Source organism: Chinchilla lanigera, unplaced genomic scaffold (genome assembly GCF_000276665.1).
Source record: "Chinchilla lanigera isolate Chin_1 unplaced genomic scaffold, ChiLan1.0 scaffold00004, whole genome shotgun sequence".
Taxonomy (NCBI): Eukaryota; Metazoa; Chordata; class Mammalia; order Rodentia; family Chinchillidae; genus Chinchilla; species Chinchilla lanigera.
The window spans coordinates 40169067-40189758 of NW_004955405.1; the positions used below are offsets into that span (position 1 = coordinate 40169067).

At 53.4% G+C, this 20692-nt stretch overlaps 1 protein-coding gene across 1 annotated transcript in view; it reads right to left on the minus strand.

Annotated features, from left to right (window-relative positions):
- Nucleotides 1-19078, minus strand: part of Nuak1 (NUAK family, SNF1-like kinase, 1) — a gene marked incomplete at its 5' end in the record, with an annotated part of 31829 nt that extends 12751 nt beyond the window's left edge. The window contains 3 exon segments of the mRNA XM_013519022.1: nt 2733-2798; nt 4172-4323; nt 18958-19078. Of these exon segments, the coding sequence (XP_013374476.1) occupies nt 2733-2798; nt 4172-4323; nt 18958-19078 (339 nt within the window).
- Nucleotides 19079-20692: the final 1614 nt, after the last annotated feature.

Below are 20692 nucleotides of genomic sequence, written 5' to 3' on the forward strand. Positions count from 1 at the left end.
GGTTCCCCCTGTGATCCTGAGCACATGGCCTAGAGTTTCTGGGTCCCATCACTGAAATAAGGGGTTGGGAAATGACCATCGAAGTTCTTTCAAGCTCCATGATTCTCAGGTCTTAGGAGGTTTCCTTGAACAAGCACAGGAATGATAAGTGACTTAAAATAAATAGGAGTACTTGATTTCTGTTTGGGACCCGTGTGGGTGAGGAGTGTGTGTGTAACGTGACAGCAGAAATTTCTAAGGAAAAGACACAGGTATGCCCAGCCCCTAACTCTACAGTCTCCGCTGTGTGTGCAATTTGCCCGCGTGATGCACAGGATCCCAGGCCAAAGGCCACGGTCCCCGGTCCCTGGGAGGGGTGAGGCTCATGCCAATGAGCCATTCTCCAGGCGCTGCCCATTGTTCCCCACACAATCACTTTCAGAATTCTATCCATTCTTCTCCTCCACTGGGAAACTGTATGACTCTGCAGGAAGCTATGTGCCTTATCACTTCTGGGACTACATCATGCGACCACGAGGTCACCCTGTAGGACAGAACCTAATCCCCGGGCTGAGCTCACATTCCAGGCCTTGTAAAGACTACATTTAGTTCTGAGTGCTCTGGGGGCAGGTGGCAGGCGGAATCTGGAGAGAAAGTCACCAAGTTCAGTGCATGACACAAACCCTTAGAAGGCCAGGACCCAATTCTCCAGGCAGGGCCTGACTGCCACTCTCCAAAGCCCAGGGCAGCTGGCTTCCAGTTGGATTCCCTCTCCTAGGACAGGCCACTGAGCAGGCCCCCGTGCAACAACCATTACGAGTGAATTGCTCTGACTATACTGTCTCAAATCATTGCAAGTTTCTTGCTGATGCCCCCGGCCTGGGCACAGGTCTGCACTGCTGCTTAGAAAATACTTGGTGAATAAAATGAACAAATAAAGAATAAACCCCAGGACAGAAGCTGGCACCACTAAATGACGGATAAGATAACTAAAGCCAAGACCGGTGAATAATTTACCCAAATCTGCAATCGGCAAGAGGCTGTGTGGCAGTGAGGACCCAGGCCAAATAGCTTCAAAGCCACGAGCCTCAACCTGGACCCATCAGCACACAGTGCTCGGCGGCTTGTAAGACGGAACATGCAGGACATCTCGTTTAGACCCCAAAGCAAGCCTGGGGGTTGTGCATCTCAGGAAACAAGGTTACATGGCTTTCCCAGTGTCAGAAGCTGGTAAGCCGCTGAGCCCAGAACTTTCCTCCTCCTTCTGCAACAATCCATCCTCTCAGCCAGAGAAGAAGAGACCCTGAGATTTCACTTCCTGTACCCAGGCAGATTCACACCGACGGCCTGTATCCTCCTTCCTCCCCACACTGCAGAGAAATGTGCGAGTACAGTCAGCCCCTCTGTGGGGATGAGAGGTCCTCAAGGCGTGGCTTCTGGGGGCTTTGCAGAGGATGCAGGGCACTGATGTGGCTGCTGCCCTGATCGACAGACAGAGTCCAAACAGCAGAGCGACTCCATCCCTCCGAGCAAGGCAGGGACCTCATCCTCACCCGCCGACTGACAGAAGCAACAGCAGAGAAGAGGCAGGCAGGTGCACGGCGGCTCCCAGGCTTTGAACAGGGACAGGGACGGGGCATTCATGTCACGAGGGGCCAGTCGGGGGCTCCCCGCTGGTGCTGGGAGCTCTAAGCCTTTCTCCTCACGGAGCCCATGCAGTGAGCCGTGTTTATTTTGAAACCGTACTTGCTTATTTTGCAGACACGATCAAAAGGAGGTTGGGAGTCTCCCCAGGAGGCAACTGGGCCCTGTCGGCCAGGAGAGCTTTCTCCAACTCCAGCAGCCGACAATAATGCCGCAAAAGTAACCTCCCTCCGTGCTGCTTCCCAACGCCGAACAGCCCCCCTCCATCAGGCCCCCCGTGCCAGGGCCGCGTTCGGGGCTGGGAGCGGGGAGAGGACATAGGAGACTGGAGGTAGGGAAGAAGCAAAGTGGCCAGGCAAACAGCTCTAACTGTAAACTCATTTGGAAGCCGGGCATCGAGGTATACACCTGTCATCCCAGCACTCTAGGAGGCTGAGGCAGGAGGACTGCAAGTTCGAGCTCAGCCTGGGCAACTTAGTGATTTAGCACAACCCTCTCTCAAAATAATAAAAAAAAAAAATTTTAAAGGGCTGGGGATGTAGCTTAGTGCAAAAGCCCTGGGTTCAGTCTTCAGTATTACCGAAACCAATAATCAAACAACAAATAAATAAAATCTGGGGCCCTGCTAGTAAATCCAATATGATGATATAAACCTTGGGATATAGGGTTCAAATTCCCAGCTCCACTATTTACCACTCTGTTGCCCTGGGTGAGTTATTTAACTGTCCTGTGCCTTTGTTTCCCAGCTGTTACAGAGATGTCACTCACAGGAAAATCAAAACAGGGTATGAAATATGCAAGATGATGTAAGGACTTTTCTGGATGATTTTGAATGATGAGCTTCCGGGGGGCGGGACCTGCGTCTCCACCGCCTCTCTATCCCAGCAGGAAGAACAGGGTCTGGTATGCAGCAGGAGCTCAGTTCATGCTTGCTGGGTTTCACCCGAATGGAACCCAGAGCTCCCGCAGGAGCTGCTCCGGAAGCTGCCAGCCAGCAGGGGGAGAAGCTGCCCCCTCCCAGCTGTACCTGGCTCAGGCTCAGCCACCACAGTCCCAACCACTGCCACAACACCCTGGCCCTGCCCAGCAATCGAAAGGCAGGAGCTCACCTTGATGTTGCAGTTGTCATCGAGCAGGATATTCTCCAGCTTCAAGTCCCGGTGGACCACGCCATTCTGGAAGGAGAGGACGAGGAGGGGTCTGAGCAGACGCGGGGCGGAGGGGGAAGCAGGAGGAGGAGGCCGCGCAGCAGGAATGTCTGGTGCGGGAGGGGAAGGCACCAGCCCGGTGGTCTCCACCTCCATCCTTCAGCTGCCCTTGCTGTCATGAGCTCCCTAGCCGGCGGCCAGGGACAGGAGAGCATTAGTCACTTGCTGTGTGGTTACGGAAAAATGGCTGGAATCCATTCTCCCCCCAGAGCCCTCGGGACGGCAGGGGAGTCTTCTTTGGAACACAGTTCTGCTGTCTGAGCTGTATCACCCCAGGCCAGGAGACCAGGCCTGTCTGCAAGGGATCCCAGGGAAGGGACAGACCCCTCTGCTGAGCGCACAGACCCCGCCTGTCCATCTGTCTATCTGTCTACGTCCTCCATGCCAATCCACTGTGATTCTGGAGGTCACCCCACCCCCAGCGCAGCAAGTCCAGGGCAGGAGGAAGGTGACACAGACCCGTGGGCTGACAAAGCAGGAGACAGCCACGCTGTGTGGCCTCTCCATCTACCGGACGCAGTCCAGGCTGGCGGCTGAGCCCCAGGACAAGCAGCCAGCCCAGGGTGCGAAGGAGCTGTGCTCCCCTCGGCCAGGGGCTGCACTGCACAAGGCCTGCATGATCCCTTTCCAGGACCCATTATCTTACCAGGGCGGGAAGAGCAGCGAGCCCAAAAGGATGACTACCCAGGGCTGTGTGCCCGAGCGGCAAGAGGCAGGTCTGAGCACCACTGGGCACAAAGCACGCCTGCCCTTGGAGCTGCTCTCCCGAGCACGCTGGCAAGTTCACAGCCCACCCTGTGCTGTTTGTTTTCCTTTCCGGCTGATAGCTCCTAATCTCTCTAAAAGCGCTGCCTGCAGAGAGATGACAACTCAAATTTCTGCTACTCTTCTAATCAGAGCCCTCGGGAGGTGTTTTCTATTCACAAACACACACAGTCGAGTCTCCTGGAGGACAGCCGAGCACAGAGGCGAGCGTAGAGGCACCTGGTCGGTTTGATTTAAACACTGGTTTGTGTGACACCGCTCCCTTCCCGGCTTCCACAAAGAGACGGCAGAAAGCCGCATTCACATGGAATCCGATGTTCACGCATTTCCAGTAATGGAAACACGCTCTGGGGGCTTTCCAGTGACACCTGAGGACAAAGTACTATCCCCAAAGAGAGAAAGAGGTCAGACACTGCTCGCAGGTAGAGCTGGGGACTCGAGTCATGGTGACTTTCTTCTCCCTCCTTTGTAAACTCTCCTGCGTAAGGGACAGACAGCACTTTGATAACACGGAAGGCAACACGCAGAATCACACGGACCCTCGGGGCCAAAGCCTCGGGCCGGGCCGGCCGTACCTTGTGGCAGTAGTGCACCGCGGAGACAATCTGCCGGAAGAAGTGCCTGGTCTCCCTCTCGCTGAGGCGCCGCCGCTCGCTGATGTAGTCGTACAGCTCGCCCTTGCTGGCGTACTCCATGATGATCACAATCTTATCTGTGCTCTCGAACACTGAGGGGGACAAGCAACAAACACACCCGTTTATCCAGTGAGCTCGTGTGCGGCGGCAGGAAGGCAGAGAAGGCAGCATGGCGCTGAGCGCGGTGGGCGGAGAGGCGGGCAGCTACCGCAGATCGTGCTCCACGAGGACTTCGGTGAGAGCCCAGCCAGGGCGGCAGTGGCCACCTCGCCATGGTTCCCGGACAAGCCTGGGTGATGCTGCAGAAGTGTAGTCAAGATCCTTCCTCACAACCGCAGCCCCCGGACTCTCTCCTACGGACACCACAGCGGGTTCTGAGCACAGCCTCCACCTCTCAGCCATGTGACGGAGGCCAAGTACCTGGACCCACCACCCAGCTCTGACACCAAGACGGTGGCCCAGTCTTGTCATCTCTTCCTGCAGAGCCGTCCTGACTCGCTGTATCACTCGGTGTGGCCCACTGAGTCCTACACAATCCCACGGTCCCATCTTAGCCCCGCTCACCCCGAGTGTGAGCTACGTTTTCTGTCTCCCCATGGGAGGGAAATGAAGACTGGCCCGCTTCACAGACTGCTACACAGACAGCCACCAGCATGGCATCAGGTACATGGAAGGGGCTCAGTTACTGTTTATTAGGTGAGTGAATTCTAGGCTCCAAGTGCATTCTGCACAACAGTAAGTAATCACATAGCACTTACCACGCACCAGGCCCAGGGAAGCTCCTGAGGCCCTGATGTGAACAAGCTCATCCAGACCTCACAACAAGCTGCTGGAGAGAGGTGTGTCCATTTACCGTTTGAAAAATGAGGCACCTGGGGCCTAGCGGGGCAGCGGAGTATGCAGGAGCTTACAGACACAGGCAGCGGCTCCAAAGCTCCAGTGAGAAACACAAGACAAAGGGGCCTTCGTGAGCACTCGCTGGAACCGGCTCAGCTTTGCATGGGCAGACAGCGAAGGGCAGAGCCTCAGCCTGGTACTCTGCCAGGACCACGGCATCCACCCGAGCGCTTGCTCACCCAGCACCCCACCACCAGGGATGTCGCTGTCCGCAGTGCTCGTCCACGCTTCTCCCTCCCGGGCCCCACAGCTCTCTGGCAGTGACCATCCAACTCAAGGTTCCGGGCAGACACCCTGGCCCGAGGCAGGGCAACAGTGAAGAAGGTCCAGAAGAAAGGACAGGCTCTGGTGCTCAGAACTACCTTGTAGTGGTCAGGGTGCAGTACCAACTTGCGTGGCTTTGGGCTCCGCCCCAGGGACTGGCAAAACACACTTCGCGTAGCTGGGTGGATCACGGAGGCACGACCTTGGGTCTCCGTCTGGTCCCTTGCACTTCTTCCCCAGGAGTGCGCCATGACCTGAGCAGCTTCGCTCCACCCAGCCCTTCCGCCATGATGTTCCCACCTCGGCGCCAGTGGCCATGGACTGAACCCCCCGGAAGCTATGCTAAATGAACCCCTCTTCTTTGAGCTGTGGGTGCCAGGTGCAGTGCCTAGTGACATAAAACTGACTAACACACACCTCAATCAAAGCCATTCCTCTGGTACATGTTCCACACTTGAAGCTTTGACATAGACGTCCTTTGAACAAAATAAATGATAACCATTTCAAGATCCATCCCTTCCAAGGGTGACGGTATAAAAACTTTCCAGGCCACCAAAGACCTCCCAAAGGGCCTGTACCTCGCTCCCTCCACCTCCTGAGCTCCTCCAGTGCCCACCAGGGCAGGACTATGTGCCATTTCTCACAATCATGCACACACACACACACACACACACACACTGCCTCCCTTTTTATCTCTGCCATCCTGAGATGGAAACTCAAACTGCACCCAAACCTGCCTCCTTTCTGCTTCTCACTGTGCCTGGCCACTTCTGCCTAGTGACACTTTCAAACAGTGCCTGTTCAGGTTCTGCATCCATTTCCTCTGCCAGAACTGCGTGCCTAGCCTGAGAGAGGCAAAGTCCGTATCTGGAGACCAGACCTCCCAAGCAGGGTTCCCAACCCTGCCTCTTCCTGGCCCAGGGACTCTGGGGAAGCTGCTCACCCTCTGTGTCCTTGTCACTTTAGTCGCCTGTGAAGTGTGAGCGAAACTGGTACAAACTTCTTAGCACTGCTGAGAAGACCGCCGGACCCCAACATGCTAAATACTTAGGGCAAAGCCTTCGCAGACAGCACCACCCAGTAACGGCCCCTTCGGCTGTTGTATCCATGCTACTGGGCCCCATGGCCTGGCACAGGGACAGGCATGCAGGCGAGGAACCACTGAGTTCCAAGGACCTGCCCCAGGCCCGGGTCCCCTCCCCACCGCTCATCCCTGGCTACCAGAGGTCCAGGCTCCTCCAGATCCTCCACAGCTCCTTCAAGTCCAGTCCACCCTCCCGATAGGATGCAGGGGAAGGGGCGGGCAGAGGAGGGCAGCCAGATCCACTTGACCACGGTGGGGGCTGCCAGCCTTGCTGGACCTGGCAACTGCCAAGATTCCAGCTCGGTGCTCACCCTCCACCAACAATAAACCCTGGGCTCTGCAAACATGGCTTCAGGCTGCGCGTCTCAGGCTCCACGGCAGCAGACAGACGCCTGGAGAAGGCAGCTGAGCTTCTCATCTTAAACAGTGGGAAGCGGGAAGGCACGCTGACAGGCAAATACAAAAGGGCCTCATGCCCACAGCCTCTAGGGCATCTTAGAACAGCCAAAGCCGCTGGCCTCTCAGGGACTGTGGCAGGCAGGCATGGGTCACCCCCACACGTCCACCCAGGGCTGTCTGGTGACTGGGCTCTGTCCTTTGGCGCTGGCTGGCTCAGCAGCACGGAGACAGATGCTCCGATCAGTACAGCTCAGTGTGGTAAGGATTTTATGGAGGAAGCCCTGCAGGTCCCACGTCCAAAATACATGTGATCAACACTGGAAATGCTGGACAGAAGCACAAGGGAACCCCACCCAGTGATAAACGATGAAATCGTGTCCTCTGCAGAAAGAAAGAAGGAACTTGAGACTGTAACACTACATAAAATAAGACGAGACACAGAAAGCTAAATATCCATGGTTTTTCTTACATGATAAACCTGAAATAGAAATTAGCAAAATAAAGCAGAGATGGTAGGAAACAAGAAAGCAGACTTTCTGAGATGAGGCAGGGCCTGGGGGGGAGGCCCGGAAGTGAGGGCAGAAGGACGGAAACGATCACTGTATGCAACCAGCCCCCGCAAGTGAACATCACCGGAGTCTGTGCGAACGCACACGCGTGAAGGTAATACACCTCAGATGCCTGAGTCTGTCCACCTGCCCCCGCCCCCGCCAGCACCCTGCCCCTCTCGTCCTGAGACTGCACTGGGAGGGGCTGAGGAACCGCCCCACAGGCCTGTCCCCTGGCTCGGAAGACATCCCAGGGGGAAGGGTGGCCCACCCCACCCAGGCAAGATGTCCAGAAAATACTGGAGAGCCTGCTCCCTGGGCCTCGGAGCTCTGCAGGGTGCCTGAGCCCCTTGCATGTCCAGAGGGGCCCGTAAGGACCCAGTGTGAGCACCAGATGGATGAGCCGGTGTCCCAGCAGTGAGTTCAATTGCTCACTGTCACAGCAGACAGCCAATCAGAGAGCCATCCACCAGGCTGGGCCTGCCCAAAGACACCAGCCCTCGCCAGCCACGGGCCCAGGCCCTGAAGGCACCTGCAGAGGAGGAGCCAAATGACAACTTCCAGACCTGGGGCGCCTCATCCCAGAGGCCCTGGGGGCCCTCTTCCTAGCAACAGGACATGCGCTGCAGACCTAGTCTGCGCTAGTAAGCACTCTGCACCCCGGAGTGCCACGCAGGTGGGCTCCTCTGAGGTCCTTCTGGCCGATGTGAACACTGCTCCAGCCGGGCTCCTGCAACCCCTGCGGCTGCCTCTTGCACCCCTCCAGCAAAACAAAACCCTCCCACTTCCCTCCCTCTGCCAGCATGACTCTTCCCAAACAGGCTGTGACTATTGCAAAATCAGGATTGCTGGGCAGGAAGGAACCTAGCGATCACCTATTCTTTTTCCAGAACAGCCCAGGATTTAAACGTGTAAGAGTATGGCCTGGGAAATCGCGCTGAAGAATGCCAGCTTCCGCACCCCAGGCCCAAGGCTCCATGCCCATGGCTCAGGTCGCCTTCAGCGGGGTGGCAGGGACATTCTTGGCCATTCTTCTGGCAGAATGGGCCGCTGCCCTTGGGCACTCTGACAACAAATTATTTATAAGCCCAGAAATCTTGTCTGTGTTTGTGTTATTAGTCACTAAGCAAAAGCTTATTTTGCAGCACTAGGGAAGGGTTTCCTTTCTGAAAAATGAAAGCCTGTGTCTCTTGGCCAGACACTTCTACCCGGGAGCCCAGTGGCTCCAGAAAGGGAAGAATGGTTGCCCCTGCCATGCCAGGCCCACCAGGAAACTTCGCACCCCGAAGAGCAACTTGGCTCGGCCTAAGGCGGCCCAGGGCACTGGGCCAGGCCCATGTGGCGCACAGCCTGGTTCTGAGTAAAGAAGCAAAGTCCACAAAGCACCATCTGGGTAGACGGCACCTGGATCCTCCCATGTCCTCTTTCTGTCACTAACCATCTCCCCAGGGAGATAAACAAGCCACTGTCGTGACTATGTTGAATATGAGCTAAGAGCATAGACGAGCTTTGCTACTTTTGACTTCTGACTTCTGCATTCCTTTGTGCCTGGCTCCGTAGCTCAGCAAAGCGTGTGTGAGAAGGAGCTGCATGGGTCCACGCAGTGAGGCCTGCTTGTCCCCGTTACAGCCCCTCCTCGTGAGGCTGGGTCCACTCCACAGGCTGTCTCCTTTGACACTTACATGACCTGGGTGAAGGATGGGTGAGGGGAGCCTGAGCCAACCCAGAAAGATTCCTGAAGAAAGCAAGCATGGAACCGAACCACCCAAAATGACTGGGGTTTTGCTTTAATACAGTAAGTTTACTATTATTTTGACAAATCCTAAATTACCCATACTCTCGCCTTTTTCTTCAACAGAAGGGACTTCCTTCTTCCCAGACACCAACATGAATTACTTCTCTTGTTTGCTGTTTATTTTCCGTTTCAAGGGAGAGTGGGGATTGGTTGCTATAGCAATAGCTACTTCTCCAGATTAATCCTGAATTTCATCAGCTGTTCTCTTTGACAGGCCGACTCTGCCTTCCGATTGCCTGGCTTTCACAACCATGCTAATTACCCAACTCCTGACAAGTCCCTCCTGCTGCTCTGGAGGTTAGTAACCCAACTTGTATAACTTGAGAAAATGTGTATCATAAAAATAGTGTTCTGGCCTGAGAGAAACACTGATGAGTGAGGAGATCTTGGGGTTTTTATCCATCCACTGGCCATTTTTGAGCCGAATTTGCTAGGCCATTTTGGCTAGGGAGGAGAGAGTGGAGATCAATTCACAGGATGCTTCAGAAGAGAAGGTTCTGGAAAATGCAAGATTTCTTTCTGTGGAAACAGACGGTAAGTTTCTGGTCTGTATGGAATCTTGAGGGAAGAATAGTCTGTTACTCTTAAAAAGATCCAGGGTTTAAGTGGATTGACCAGGATTCTCTTCACACCTCTGTCCATCCCAACTTTGTCTCCTAAGTTACTTCCAGGAAGTCGCCATTCCTACGATGGAATGTCTACTACTATCCCAAATCACAGACAAAAGCACTTTCCACTCCTGAGGGACTTTCTTATTAAAGGCCTGTAAGGGCCTCACAGAAAGTAGCACAATTTTCACCTCAGAAACAAAGAGATCTCTCCTTGAAAGAACTGTCTGAAGCCACATTACCTCATTAAGTCAGTCAATTCAAGATTTGTTCCTCAAAAATTTCCTCCCCAGAACTAAGTTTCAAACATCTCATGGGCCCGAAGCTTCACAAAGTGGCCCCCAGGTCTCTTGAGTCTGGAAGCCCATGGCAGTGAGGGTGAGAAAATTCAACCAGACAGGCAGTTCCCCACAGCCTAGGAGGTGGTCAGGGTTGAGTCACCGAGTTTCCTGGTTCGGACAATGGAGGGCTTTTTAATTCACTCATTGTCTTTTCTTAAACCAAAACTCCTTCTGGACGTTGGGTGGTGTGCCGAAGAAGAACTACAGCCACGCAGGCCACCCACTGCCAGCCGCAGGCTTCGCAGAAGGCAGAAAAAATGGAAAGAAACTGTAGGCGCCACCTGCAGAAGCTGAAGTCTCACTGAGGTCACTGGCCCTAGTTAGGACCCAGTAACAGATCCCAGAGGCAGGGGACACGGCTGGGATAGAAATGAGTTGTGTGGAAGCGGGGACTCAGGGACACCATGTTGGCCTGACCATTGGGCCCCACCCTCCTTCCACCACAGTCCCTGGGAGCTGTTTCCATGGAAATGAAGCAGGGCTCTCAGCTGCAATGGGCTCCATCAACCATCGGCACACACTCAGCTCCCTGACCATTCCCTCCACGGCTCCATCAGGGCCTTTCTGTCTCAGGAGCACAGAACACAATCTCAGCTCTCCCGGCTACAACAAAAACCCCATCCATCTACCCCAGGTTACACAAGAGCTCTGGAACCTGACACAGTGCACACCTAAGAAATGCATGACCCCTGTTCTGACCATGAGGAGGCTCAAAGCCCTTCTGAGCACACAGCCTTGCTGTCCCCTCACCCAAACCATAGCTGTGGTCTCATGGCGGGCTGGCTGAACCCTCGACCACTGAGCTAGGTGGAAAAGCTAGGCCTGCGTTTATCACACTTCCAGCGGGAACCACTGCTGATGTACCAGGGACAGCTCAGCCACCCTGAGGAGCATCCAGGCAGCGCTGTACCTGAGGCTGCCTCACCGAGCACCATCACGCAGCGGTGAAGAGCTGGACTCCGCAGCCTGGCTCCGTGGGTTCAAACCCAGCCTCTTCCCCTGAGCAGCAGGGTAACCTCAGCAAGTGTGCACTGTGGGCTACTATGCTAATGGAACAAGAAGTCCCCATTATTTCAAAAGACCCTGTATAAATGCCGCACAGTCCTTTTTTCCCACTTAAAAATTAGCTTCAATACAAGTGGAATTATTTAAGGCACTGAAAAATATTGAATTCCAGGAAACTCAGAAGGGCGAGGCAGGACAGCCAGGGAGTAGCATTCGTTTTTTAGTTGTTTTATTTCTAATCTCCGGCCTCTGGAAAAATGACTTGGGTGTAATCAAACGAAAACAATGAAAATAATACACTGGAAGGTCAAATCACTAACTTAATAGGAAACTCATTAGAAACGTGGCTGGACAGAATCACTGCTGAAGAGCTCGTTCTACAATGAAAAGTGCAGCTGGGCTACTGAGTCCTTCATTCAGGTCCAGTCTACGGGGACTTGGTGCAGAACATGTGAATCGAGCAGCGGAGGGGTGGGTTAAGATCTCAGTGACTGGATCAGAAGAGTAGATGTTAGCATTACGCAGAACTTCGCCGAGTTTAACAAGCTGTTTCACGGGGCTTTGGCTCCAGGATGAGGGCAGGGACCACACAAACCCGAGGCCAAGGTATTGCGCCCTGCCCTGGGTAATGTGTTCCTCTCTGGAATCCACAGATGACAAATGATCAGAACCAGTTCCTAGAGCAGGGCTCTACCCCTCTGGACTGCAGAGTTAAGTCCCTATTTCTCAGCCTAGCAAATTAAATTGGAACCTTCAGGATGGCCCCCCAGCCTCAGGGTCTTATAGAACTCCACTGAGACCCCTGCAGCTTGCAGCACTCAGGATCAAAGTCTGAGAACCCTGGATCCACACAGCAGAATCTGAGAAGCGTGAACTGCATCCGGACCAGCACTGCCAAGTGACATCAGAAATGCAAGCCTGCTTTGCTCTGACCTTGCACAAGAGTGGCTCTCCCTCTCCCGCTCACATCTGACTCACAGGAGGCCTGGCCCATGCCAGTCTAGTTTAGAAGGTCGGGGTGGGTCCTGGACTGCCTTTGAGAGCCACTGCTTAGGGACTCTGCCAGGGCCCAGCTGTTCTCAGGGGGTAGCAACACTCTCTGACTCCCAGACCTCTGCTGGAGCCTCTGGAAGGATCTCACCCCGGGCCTGGTCCAGGCTGGGGTGCGTGCTGGCCACCTTCGGGCTGTGGGCTTCTCCATAGCCCCTGCCCTGGACTTCTCTGCTCTACAGAATTTTGAGAGCAGAAAGTTTCAACAGAAGGCAAGAGCAAGATCCCCTTCCAGAAGGAGCTACCAAAATTTGAGAAGCACAGGTAACCTGCAAAGGCAGAGCTTAGTGCAGTTTCTGGAAAGATGAGAAGAGCTTTTTCCCAGGACTTCAGAGGCTGCTGACAATCCAGACGCTGCTGCTTCTTAGGACAGCAGGCGCAAGGCTCCCGGGGCAGGGCTCGAGACGGCCTCGCTTATCCAGGCAGGCGTGCGCGTTTGTCTCTTCTGGGTCTTTCTTCAAGTTTGAAGAACAAAGAAAGTAAACGCAGCGAACAGATGCCAAGCAGCCTTCCTACCACGTCCCCATAGCCAGGATCCCCCTTACTGAGCTGGGAGACGAGATGAAAGGGTGGTGGCCAGCGCCAGCCTAGACAGAGCCGATAAAGCAGCATCACCTCCCACGGCCAGGAGACAGCCTGCCAGAAATCAAAACCAGGGGCATAAAAGGAAAGGCTCGGCCACGCCCCTCCACGGCCCCCATGTGCTTTTCCCGGCTGCACGGTTGCCAGATGGGACCCGGAGGTCCCTGAAAGAATCGTGCAGCCAGGATGTTCCGTCTCAGTGGCTGTGCGGATCGGGTCTCCTAGGCTCTCCAGGGGAAGTGGGGGTGAGGCGGCCGCCTTTGATGTGTGAACTCGGTCCTGAAATCAGAACCTCAGGCAGAAACTGTTTTTATCTCTTCCATCCCGGCAATCGAGTGGAAAGCTCCAGGGTGCACTTCCTCTCCAGCTGCTTCTCCCACACTGTCAATTACCTTCCTGCTGAGAGCAAGGAATTCCTCCGCCCGGAAAGGGTCCACTTCCACAGTGCTGTGCGTTTCCTCCTTTCTCTTCTCTGGACGAGGTGACCCTCAGGCTCTCACACCAGAGCGGGGTGTGTCCTCTTATTGACTTAACATCAGAGCCAGCTACGGCGTGTGTCCACCCAGAGCCGACAAATTTGAGGGCTAACACCTTCACCTACGGGTCAACAGAATGGTTCACCCCGGGGCTGGCTCATCACTCTTGAGATGTGATGAACAGCAAAGCTGATTCCGTGAAGTCCTGGGTTTTATGGGTATCATGAATGACATCTAAAAAACCTGTATTTTCACAGTGTTCTGGAGTTTAGGAAACACTAGAACTATGAGTTTACCAGATGTGGGCCACAAGCTTCTTCCTAAGATGTTGGCAGAGGTATTTTACCTGCAAATAGCAATCTGCAAAGCTGAGATTTATTCTTCTAGGCATAAGACAGTGAAGAGTGAAGGCCAAGATTCTAGGTGTCACAGGTTCTAAGACAACACTTCCGGCCGGCAGCAGCACACAGCAGAAAGCAAAGGCCCTGCCTAACATCTGGAGGGGCTTCACAGAGCCTCTCCCCCTCTCCAGGATGAGCTACTCACCCACTACTTATTACTTGGGATAACTCTGGAAAATGAATGTGGCCTCTGTACCACATTTTCCATAAGGCAGGCGTATTAATAGTTCATATTTCACAGATATAAGGATAAAATAACACATGTGCATTTTCTAGCACAGGGTAAGCACTCACTAATTCCTAGCTATTAGTATTTCTTTTTTCGGTACCCGAAAATGAACTCAGGACCTTGTGCTTGCCAGGCAGGTGCTGTACCACTGAGCTATATTCCCAGCCCACACTATTAGTAATTTTCTCAAGTGTAAAAAAAAAAAATTACATGCTCCCTAGAGCCTTCCAATAACTTCCCATAGTACTTGGTATAGAAACTACACTTCTCCCTTTACCTAACATGGCCAAGACATGGTCGCTCCCCTTCTTTCCTCCACCCTCCAACTCACCCCTCCCTCAGCTTCACAGGTCCTCTGTCAAGTTTGTGATAGAAACCTTAATTATACCAACTCCACTGGCTCAGGAGCTGCTCAGGGGGTGAGTAAAATCTACTTCTGGGTGTACCTGGGTGGGGCATGGAGACACTGTGTATGGTGTAGTATCTGGCACTGCTCCCTGATCTGCTTCCTGGCTACCGTGAACTAAGCAGCTTTGCTCGGCCACACCCATTGGCCGTGGTACTTCTGCCTTGGAGCCAGTAAACCATGAACTCAATCCCCTGAAACTGTAAGCCAAATCTTTCCTCTTTTAAGCTGTAGGTGTCAGTGCTGTATCCCAGCAACGGGAAAGCTGACTAACACACATTTCTGCCAACACAAGTTCTGTCCCTCCTATGAGCACATGCGCATGTGTTCCCTGGCCTAGAAGACTTAGTTCTTTGAAGGGTGTAGGCCCTATTTCCCTAAGGACTCAGCTCAAAAATCAGTTTCTACAAACACACCAGTCAGAAATGCTTCCCCGGGCCACCTTATCTGCTTACTTTGTTGAATGCCAGTTCTGAGAAAGATGGGACTTGTTTTGTTTGCCCTTGCATTCCCACTGCCTAAAATGAGACTCCGCACACAGCAGGTACTTCTTAGTGTTCTTTCATGAATGAACTGCTTCTTCTCTGGAGCTGGTATTCCAGACCTTCCCTTCCCGAACACCCAAACTTCCTAAACACACAGGGCTGGGCAGGTTGCTGCTCTGTCATGTGCTGCTATTGCTGCTGCGTGCAAGTGTGTGTGTGTGTAAATATAAAGGTCCTTACTGAAGAAGAAATTGCAAAGTTCTCTAATAGCTTCTATTCACTTGGCTAATGTCCAAAGAGCCATTTAAGGGCCTCTGCACTGATTTCCCACTCGGCAAATTAAGGCATTCTACACTCGCTCAGGCTCTGGGTGGAGCGGCTCACAGATCCTGGTCCCTGTCACCACCGCCACTGTGCTGTAGGGTATGCCAGGGCAGCAGTTCAGGGGAGAAAGGCCAGGCAGAGGCGGCAACACGAGACCCAAGTCCAGACAGAAATGCAGGACTGGGGCGTGCTCAAAGAGCAAATGGGGTCGGGAGGCCCAGGTGTCGGGGCCACCAGCGAGCTGTGTGACGGGCTGACCTGTCCACCCCCCCAAGGTCACAGTGAAGTCCTAACCCGCAGTACCCCAGAACATGAGTCCACTTGAAACAGGTCTTCAAAGAGATCAGTAAGTCAAGGTCAGGTCACTAGATGGGTCCTAAGCCAGCAGGACCAGTGTCCTTGTGAAAAGAGGAAATCTGGACGGACAGAAGGAAGCCACCTGCTGTCCCCTGGATCCCAGACTTCCAGCCCTCAGAAGTGCGACAGAACAGATGCCTGTTGTCTCCCTCCCCGGTCTTGCTGCAGGGTCCTAGCAAACCAGCGCAGGAGAGTCCTTAGCCTTCTGCAGCCTGTCTCCCCAACCCGCAACGGGAAACGCTGGCCGCCCAGCTCACAGGTTCGCTGGGGACCAAGTGGAACGAGGGTGGGAGGTCTCTGCACACTGTCAGAGTTCTGGGACTTCTTCCCCTGCAGACAGGATCTCGGGGTCCTGGGCAGTGACGCAGCCACAGTCATGGGGCGGGGCGCTGGGGGTCCCAGGCGGAGGGGTGAGAGCTGGAACGCAGCCTCAGCGAGCTCCTGCTGCTAACTCGGGAAAGGGAGGGAGCTGCCTTCCTCCACGGCGACTCAGTGGGTGTGGAGGAACAGAACTTGTGTGGGAGCAGGGAAACGCAACGGAACAGAAACCAGTGATCTCTGGGAAATTAAAAAGGACAAAAGACCCCATGTAAGACCCTAGGAGTTTTCCAGGTAAACACCCCGATTTTTATTTGTATGGAACTTGCCGGTCACAAAACACTTACAAGCCAGCAAATTCTCTTTAACCTATTGGTGGCCAGGAATCCCTCAGGGAGTCTGGTAAAAGCTGCGCACTTTCTCCCCAGAAAGAAACCAACCCACACAGGTGCATGAAACACAACACAGCAGCACTGTGTCAGAGGCATCTCTGCGGCGATGGAAATGTTCTAGATCCACTCTGCCCAGTAGAGTACCCCCTGGCTACCGTGCCGCTGAGCCCTGAAACATCGTGACCACAGTGTCCTCCTAGTCGTGAGCCTGAGCTAATCCGGACAGTGCTGTGCCGCTGAACCCCATCGCGAGTCCTGCAGGAGGGCAGGTGTGGTTACGGAGGGCACCTTCTTGCACAAAGTCCCCGGACTTGGGACTGAACCCCACGTCTGTCTGACATGCAGACTCGAGCTCCTCCCTGATCGCCCAAAGCCTGCTTTACAAATGCAGGCCCCAGCCCCCACCTGAGGCCTTAAGAGAAATTATTTCTAGTCACCAAAAATACTTTAACCCACACAGTACACATCTCTAAGGTTGTAAAGCGAGAGCTTCTCTGCTTCTTGACACCTCCAGCAGGGCTGGACTGGAGCCACCCTGACCCTGTAGCAGAATGTCCTCCACTGAGGGTCATCTCTGGCTGGCGCTTCGGCAGAGGGTCAGTTTCCTGTTCCCCATTCCTCCCGCCTGGGTCCCAAAGAGGGCATGGTGCTGGCACAGGAGCTGCTGCATGCCGGACTTCGGCTGCTCCAGACCGCCTCCCGAGAAGGAAGCTGGAGACTTTCCGCTGGGGGTGGCCTCGCTGCCCTCCTCAGAGAGCTCCTGTTTGGGCCAGCAAAGCTCAGAGCAGTGCTCAGACAGCACATGACCCTCACAGTCCACACCACATAGCTCATCGTCACCCTGGCCTTCAGATCTCCACAGTAACCAGGCCACCTGCAGCAAAACCCGCAGAATTTAATAAACTCAGTCTCGCCCCACATTCCAAACCTCTCACTGCTGGTGACTTTCAGAAATTCCCTCTACTCTCCAGCATACTCAGATTTATCAGCATGGAAGTCGATGCTTGCTGACTCCTCCCCCAAAAAAGCCTCCTCTATGCCAGCCCAGACACCACGCATCTCCATGAAAATGTCCACGCCCCAGGCCTGCGGGGTCCCCGTTTCTGCTGCTTGCATGGCTGCACAATACCTCTCCACACTGCCCCTTGTGTGCTTCCTAGTCCTGGGATCCACACCACACTCATCTGTAATCGCATGAGCTGATCTGAAGATTGCTCGGCAGCAAGCAGACAGCCAGCACATGGGAGATTCTCAAACTTGGTAAAGCACAGACTGCCCGGCCTGCCCCAGGCTCCTGTTCAGCAGGCCACGGTGAGGCCGGAGAATCTGCCTTTCCAGGCATCCCCACCTGCTGCTGCTGGCCCAGGCGCTGCACTCTGAGAATCACTGCAAGAGCTGTTGGTAAAGGAATCCATGGTGGAAGAATTAAAGTTCCCCACAAACATTCTATACCGTCAAGGGCTCCAAAAATGAGCCTTAGCAAGACTGGGATAAAAGAGAAGATATTCCAATATTTACTTCTAGGTAAGAAGCAAAAACACAAGCAGCAAAGAACAGGGATGTTAGACAAAGATGGAGAAAGCTAAACACCATCTGGTTTCTGAGCCCCCACTGGATAACCCCTTAGCGTTCCCTCAGAAATTAAAAATAGGTTCATTTATCTGTAGGCATCACATATTCAAAAGTACCACGGGAAACACTTCAACTCATTAAGCCTAAGACTAGGAATTTTTTCATAAGAAAATATTCAGAAATAACTGTGAAAATGTTGCAGAAAGAAGAGCAATAAAACCCTTTTCATAACAGCCAGAAATTTGGAACAATGTAAATGTTCGGCCACAGGAATGAGATTCAATAAATCACGGTATGTCCATAAATGAAATATTATGAAGCCTCTTTAAATGTTTTTACAAACAACATTTACGGACATACGAAGACGTACGTGATGTAACAAATGAAAAGAAAAGCAGCATAAACAGCGTAATCTCACTGTGGGTAAAAACCACATACAGATACAGACACACATGGGGTCGGAGGGCTTGAAGGAGCAATTATTTTTTTAATTTTAACACAAGTATTTCAATCACACACATTGCCTGTGTCATTTCTTGCAGGATATTTAAAAAAAAAAAATTACAGGCTGTGAGAGGTTTATACTTTCTGTTTCTTCCCAGGAAGGACCAAAGAGCTGAACTGAAGCAGAAACATTTTTATAAGTTTTACCCCGCCCTGCTCTTTTATAAACACGAGCTAGAATTTGGGCTCCTTTAGCAGAGCATCTGCGGCCCCAGCTCTCTTCCTCAGCACCTCGGGCCCTCAGCCTGGGCCTGCTCAAGAGTTCATGCCTAACTCAACGAACTGCGCTTGGGAACTCACACCCCCAGCAAAGCGGTCCCCTTTAGGGAGTGACAGCAGCCATGTATCTGCCGTTACTGGGTCACCCAGCAAGCTGCCACCTTCCGGAGTCCCCAGCTGTCTCTCCCAGAATGGCTTTCACTAACACAGGTTGCTAGGCAACCACCGAGGACCCTGGAAGATGGAATAAGGCGCCTGCCAGCAACGTTTTATGACCCGAATGAGCTGCCCTACATGTGTCTGGCTGCATTCAGGGTAACCAAGTAAGAGATAACACTGGGCTATTTTTGCATCATGAAGGAAAGTATTTGGCTCCTGCCCAGCGGGGCAATTACCTATAACAGTCTTGGCAAGACCCCGCGGTATGACAAATGGTAACCGATATGGGAGTGAAAAGAGGCATCACTGACCTTCGTAAATACTGATGATATGAGGATGGTTGAGGGATGACATGATCTCAATCTCTCGTCTGATGTGAACCATGTCTTGTTCGTCCTTAATTTTGTCCTTACGAATGGATTTTATAGCAACCTATAAAGTCAGGAAATGAAATATTACTCAGAGAACTAAACAGATGCAAATCAGCCATTGGGGGGAGGGTTGAAAAATAAATACAGATGTTAGTTGTTGGCAAAACGGACAATCACCAAAACAAAGTTCCGAAATACCCCCAGCACGTCTTTCATTTAGAGCAAAAACATCCTTCTCCCAGCAACAGAAAACATCAGCTTTTAACAGCCTAGGCTTTAGGATCACCCGTTTTTCATAAAGCACTGGCTGCCTAACATGGCTAGATTTGTTTACTCTAGGAATCCTGGTCCTTTGAGAAAAGAAAAAAGACAAGCTCAGTCTAGTGAGCGCCCTTGGTTAAACGTGCTTGGGTGAAATCTGGACCACCAGTTCCAATGTGCAATGATAACTTTTAAAAACCCATTACTTCCTGGCCAATCTCCACGCTAGTTCCGCCCCAAACCTTGGGTTAAGACTCCAGCGCGTGCTTGGACATAACTGCTCGAAACCAAGTCTTTCCCACGCCCTTCCCTGCCTGAGACACCTTCCATAGCACGCCGTGTGACAAGAAGCTCCTCTGGAGACAAACCAGGACAAAACAGAGTGACAGAAACAGGAAAGAGGGAAAACACATCTGCCAGTAGATCCACTTTTGCTCGTAACAAGCTGGCTGTTCATTTACCCACCTTGGGTCTAAAGGGGTCACAACTACACAGGAAAAAGGGCACCCACAGGTAACAGAGAGCCCACCGACCGTCTATGCCCCGCCTCTTCCCACGTGGCTGGCTGTGACCTCGACTCTCACCCGCACCATGCTTTCCTAGGGGACTCACCCCTCTGGTCCCACAGACTCAGAGCCACGTGCAGAAAAACAGACCTGTCATCAGCAGCAGCCTGCACTGCCACTTGACAGCCCAGGCTGGGCCGGACCAGCCTCTGTAGAACCAGCTCAGGTTCGGGAACAGCTGTGGCCCCTGCCCTGGCCAGCTCCCCAAGAACCCGACACGCAGCACACTGCTCAAGCCCAGTCCGTCCATCTGTGGCTCAGCAGGAACAGGGGAGCAGTGATTGGTTTTGCTGTTCGTTGACCTCCCAAAGGACAGGCTAAGCCTGACCAGAAGCTCCCTGTAGGTCTCCTGTGTCCTCCGCCGCTCACTGTCTGTGTCCCCGCTTGCCGCCGTACAGGTGGGGCCGTACTCACTTCACGATCTCAGGTCTGCAGCTGTGAGCCCGGGGAGGCCCTGCCCTCCCCTAGACAGTGGCTGATCCCCGGGCCTGGGACCCCACAGCCAGTGAAGGAGGCTGCAGAGAGGACTGAGCCCTCTGCCTTCACGGCCCCCTTCCCTCATGGAGCCACCCATGCTACTGGCCTCCCAGCAGCCCCATGCTGCAGGAAGCCGGAGAGCCTCCTCCGAGGACGACGTGAAGACAAAACACCCACCAGGCTTCATCTCATCTGCGGCCCAGGCGCTTGGTGCTAGGAGAAGCGGACAGTAAACACACACAGGCAGTGGAGGATGGTTGGCTGCTGGACCAGCTCCTACATCCCTCCTGCCCGAGAAGATGGAGCAGGGGCAGCTGGACCAGCTCCTACATCCCTCCTGCCCAAGAAGATGGAGCAGGGGCAGCTGGACC